Source organism: Eurypyga helias, unplaced genomic scaffold (assembly GCF_000690775.1).
Source record: "Eurypyga helias isolate BGI_N326 unplaced genomic scaffold, ASM69077v1 scaffold48204, whole genome shotgun sequence".
Taxonomy (NCBI): Eukaryota; Metazoa; Chordata; class Aves; order Eurypygiformes; family Eurypygidae; genus Eurypyga; species Eurypyga helias.
In genome coordinates this window covers 21,167-26,014 of record NW_010247830.1, presented here as the reverse complement: position 1 = coordinate 26,014, position 4,848 = coordinate 21,167, and the positions used below count along the sequence as shown (strand labels likewise).

The window sequence follows — 4,848 nt, the reverse complement described above, 5'->3', positions numbered from 1 at the left end:
TTGAGTGTTTTTTCTCTCTGTGGGTTGTTGTTCAGCTGCTGTGTTTTCCATGACTTCATACAAAACCAGAAAAGATGAAATATACATATATATGTTTTTCTAGTGCTGATTCCTTCCTCAAGCAGAGCTTGGCAGATTTATTACACATGAAATGTGGACAAGCAGTGACTTGAAACATGATTGAGACAGCCGGCCTCACTCTAGTCACTTCCATGATTTTAGAGTTGTGCCAGACAAGCCTAGAGACTGGCATGGACATGTTTTTGTAGAAATGTAGTAGCATTAATTTTAACTTAGATTATCTACTCTAGATTTGGAATTGGGATTCCAGTTATGACAGCTTATCTATGGCAACTTAAACCCTAAAAAGATGTAGTCACCTGCGTTTAATTTACTACGTGAACTTTGACTTTCATACTAAATAAAGAGATGGTGCTTCAAGATTGTTTTCCTGGCTCATGCACAAGAAGTTCTTTACGAGTAGTGGAGTGCTTGCAGTTTCTTCTCCTCTTTGTGTTTTGCTATCACTAAAAACACCTTACCTATTGCACCCAAAGTATAATGCTTTTTGAGGTTGCTGCTCCCATCAATCTGCTCAGTAAAAATAGCTCATCTTGGTAAGTTGTTTCGACTTCACCAGGACCTGAAGAAGAGGCAGAAAAACCTGTGAAAACTAAGACTGTTTCTTCCAGTAATGGAGGAGAAAGTTCGAGTCGCAGCGCAGAGAAACGGGCAGCTAATGAAGAAGCTGAAGACTTCACCACAAAGCCTGCTCCTGCCAAAATGTCCAAGTTTGGATTTTCCATAGGCAGTCAAACAGCAAAGAAGACATCTGCAATATCCATCAAACTAGGAGCAAATGTAAGTTGTCTGAGGGCTTTGAATTTTCGTGAAGGTGAGGCAGAGGGGGGAATTGCTTTGGGGAGGCTTCCTTGCAGAAGGAAAGCCTTGAATTGCATGTGGGTAGCTTGGATGAAGCATAAGGCGGCTTTGCAGGGCCAGCAGGTCATGCACGTGTAAGTACTTCAGGGTGATGACTACCGGGTCAGCTGTCTTGGGAAGCATCAGACTTGGTTAAAATGAACTGTAGATCTCTGAACGTGCAGAATAATTTTTTTAATGATATTTGATGACTGGAATCATTTCTTGAGGGAAATGAGCAGACTTGTTAAACTGTTGAGGCTACTTTGAAATGAGCTTGGGAGCTTCACTGCATGGGATGCTTAAAAGCTGCACGAAAAATACTCTCCCAGGTGGCTTAATCGGTTGTCTCCCACTCCAGAGGTCTTATTTTAGCATGGGGGAGGATAGTTTATTTTTCATGACTTTGCCTGTTCTTTGCAAGGTCAGTACCATTCATCGATAGTGTATGCAAGAGATGAGGCTTCGATACATAGCTTTCTGAGAACTCCCATCCCCTTTATTGTCAGGTACAAGGTATCCTTGTGCTTGTTCAGACATGAATCCGATGATTCTCTTGACTCCCAGAATAGTCCTCTACTAGCCTGGGCAAGGACTAGCCTGCTGCTGCCCCTCTGTTGCATGCAGTTCACTTACAGTTCCCATGTATCCATCACAGTGGTACGTTATGAATCCTTGGCTGGATCAAACTCTTAAGTGTAGTGTTTTGAGGCTTGCACCTGCAATGCCAGCACTTTACAGATCTGCAGAAGATGGAAAGGATGCTCTGTTAGTTTGAGATGGGAGGGAGGTGTGGGCTGACTGCATTCTGCGGAATAAATGCATTCAGGTCAGCTCAGGCTTTGGAAAAATTGTCAAAGCTGCCCTCTCTGAGCCACCAGCAAGCTCCGATTTCTCATGTAGAAAGACCCTTCCAGTGGCAGTAAATTTGGCTCGGGATTTCTGGCTCGCTGAATTTAGTGGGTGACTGGCAGCGCGCCAGATTGGACAGTGCTGAAACGTCCCCTCTTTCCTTTCAGCCGTTTTTACTGCCGCGGTATGTTGCCTGTTCCTGTGGAGCTGATGCTTTAAAAAAGGTCAGGGTATCGATATGTTATGTGCCGTTGGTGAGGTAGAGCTGTAGGCAGTCGCCGAAGGACTCTGCTGCAGTATCAGCTTCACAACTCTGAGTGTGTATGGAATTACAGCCGATCAAGTCAAAATGGAGGGAGCACTGTGTGCGATTGATTCGGCTAACCGGTGGTGCTGTAGGGGGAACTGTTCCTGATGACTCAGTGCTTGCTTTGTGGTCTCACAGTTACTTCTGGTATCTGTGCTGTATCACGTGTACCGGTTGCAAGTTTGATGCCTTCTTACGCTTTGCACAGAGGAAAGTATTAATTGGAAATCAAAATAACACTTTTTAAAGGAGCCTTATGTTGACCAGACTCTCTGATGCACACTGATGCTAGCTTAAAAGTACTGAATTGTTTTAAGCCAGAAAGCTGTTACGTTGTTAAAAGAAAATAAACACCTTCATCTTCCTGGCATTGATGGATAAGAATACCCCGAAAGAATAACGGAAACAGTGACATAGTAAGATTCTGACTACCTCAACTTATTCCGGTTTGGGTGTAGTTGTTCGTGTCATGCACCAGTGGCTGTGTGCCCCTGCAGTGTGCTAGAAAGTTAGGACTTGCTTGTGGGGAATTGTAATGTGAGGAGGCCCAGGTTGCTCCTCAGAGTGTCTCTCGCACAAGTGAGCAGCAGCCATTTTCATTAGAGAGAAACCTTTATCTGCTTGATTCAGACAAAACCACTTTTCCCTCTCGTTGCCTGTTTCAGGGAAGACATTTGACTTAATTTTACCAAAATATTTAAAATACCAAGGGTAGCTTTTTTGAGTTAGTAGACTGACTTTGTGCGTTTGGTCTTTTTCAGAAGCCTAAAGAGCCTGTTCCAACTCTTGCTCCAAAAACCCTTTCCGTAGCAGCAGCTTTCAATGAAGATGAAGATGTGAGTAATAAGCCAGTGATCAACACAACTTAAAGTGCCACTGTTGTGGGTCGGAGTTAGGCAGAGGGAGTGGGTTATTTAAGCTCCTTTACATAAATGTCAGGGATTTTTCAACCTAGAAACATCCCTTGTGTGTCTGTTCAAGAAAGTACAGCTCCATAGCTCTGTGTTGCTTGAAGAAAACATTACAGTGCTGGTAACGCTTCCCTGAAAATGAGATGCACGGCACAGTTGGAATGAATGGTTGCTTTGACCTCGTGGGGCATTGGTAATGTTCAGGTGGGAGCACCCAGCCAGGCTCTAACCTCTCTCTCTCTGTAGAGCGAACCAGAAGAAATGCCTCCGGAAGCCAAGATGCGCATGAAGAACATTGGAAGGTAGGTCAGCTTTTACCTACGGCTTGGAGAAGGGTGAGTGTGTGAGAACAGCTCCTCCAGCACAGGGCAGGTCTTGCAGTGGGTTAGAAATACGGGAAGCTGGAGTAGGTTCAAAAAGCTTTTCTCCAGAAGCTTTTAGTACGGATATTTTCAACTATTTGAGCTGTAGGTTACAAGGAGTACATTGACATTTGCACTTTGAATCTTATTTGCCACCTTTCTGAGGAAGAATTGAGTCTGTATTAAATAGAAACTCGTTTTCTTCTTGGAAAGGTAACAGGTGGGCGTTCCTGTTTTCTGTTCAACTTTGTCTTCCTAGTTCTCCATTTATAAACTGCCCTGAAGCAGGGCAGTGTGGTCAGACTTCTAAACTCCTGTGCAAGGGGAGAATGAGAATCGTCTCTCACAGAGAGAAAGAATCGCTTGTTTCATTTTAAAACAAATAGGTAAACAATTCTGCTGCTTGCCACACGTTTGAGACAGCGTGGAGCCAACCCTAAAATAAACAGGGACATTTTCAGAGGAGGCTTCACTGAAGTTAGGGATGAATTTTGAGCAGAAAGTTGTTTATCGTGATAGGCTGCTTTTGAAGTCAGTTCCCTGGAGGCTCACTGATGTTCAGTGAGGTTTTTTTTCCTCCGGCAGCAAATTTACTTCCCTAGTTTTGTAGCCCTTGCAACAAACTCTTGACGGCTGGCAGCTGCCCCTCCCGCCTTCTCTGCTGCCCCGTCTCACGGCTCTTGTCCTGACGCGCTCGAGAGACGAGTTCTGTGGCCAAATCACAGTTGCTGATAGCGAGGACTCCTGGCGTAACGGAAAGAGAGGTGTGTGGGTCGGTCTTGAAACTGGTGTTTTCAGCATCACGTTGCACAAACCACTGTAGTTGAACTGACTTTCTCAACAGCTTGTGTTTTCCTTTTCACAGGGATACACCAACCTCAGCAGGACCAAATTCCTTCAATAAAGGAAAGCATGGCTTTTCCGACAACCAGAAGCTATGGGAACGAAATATAAAATCTCATCTCGGAAACGTCCATGACCAAGAACATAACTAAACGATGTGGATTGAGAGTTGGGTGTATGGGGGGAGGGAAGGGGTGTAACATTAAAGGAACAGTTTCCTTTTTTTAAGAATGGTATAAGACTATCTTTGGAGCCACTTTTTTAAGATTTTGAGTGGTACACTAATACCTGAGTTTGAAATTAGAGGTAATTTATGTTTTGTATACAGATTTCAAGGCATTTGCTAATTTTGTAGTCCCATGTGATTAGTTTCAAAAGGTTAAGATAATAAAGAAATTGGAGTGGTACCTTTTTAAGGTTTTTTTTTTGGGGGGGGAGGGTGTCATTGATTAATTAAGGTGGATGAAAAAAGGTTACTGTCTCTTTAATCAGGTTAACACTGAACGCTCTCGCATTATCACTTCTGGCTCCCTCTTCGTAACAGGAGAAACAGTTGACTCCTAGGGATACTGCTAACGAGTGAGCATTGTCTTGTCCTAGAAGTGTGACTGGACTATTAAATTGAATATAAACTTATAAACTAGCAGGAAGT

General features: G+C 43.6%; 1 protein-coding gene across 1 annotated transcript; it reads left to right on the top strand.

The window, feature by feature from the left end:
- Positions 1–640: 640 nt before the first annotated feature.
- Positions 641–4,601, top strand: PCNP (PEST proteolytic signal containing nuclear protein; the record flags this gene model as incomplete). The annotated part of the gene is made up of 4 exons (XM_010150840.1): positions 641–861; positions 2,842–2,916; positions 3,238–3,293; positions 4,219–4,601. Coding segments are annotated over 4 exons (482 nt in total), but the record flags the coding sequence as incomplete, so codon positions are not given.
- Positions 4,602–4,848: the final 247 nt, after the last annotated feature.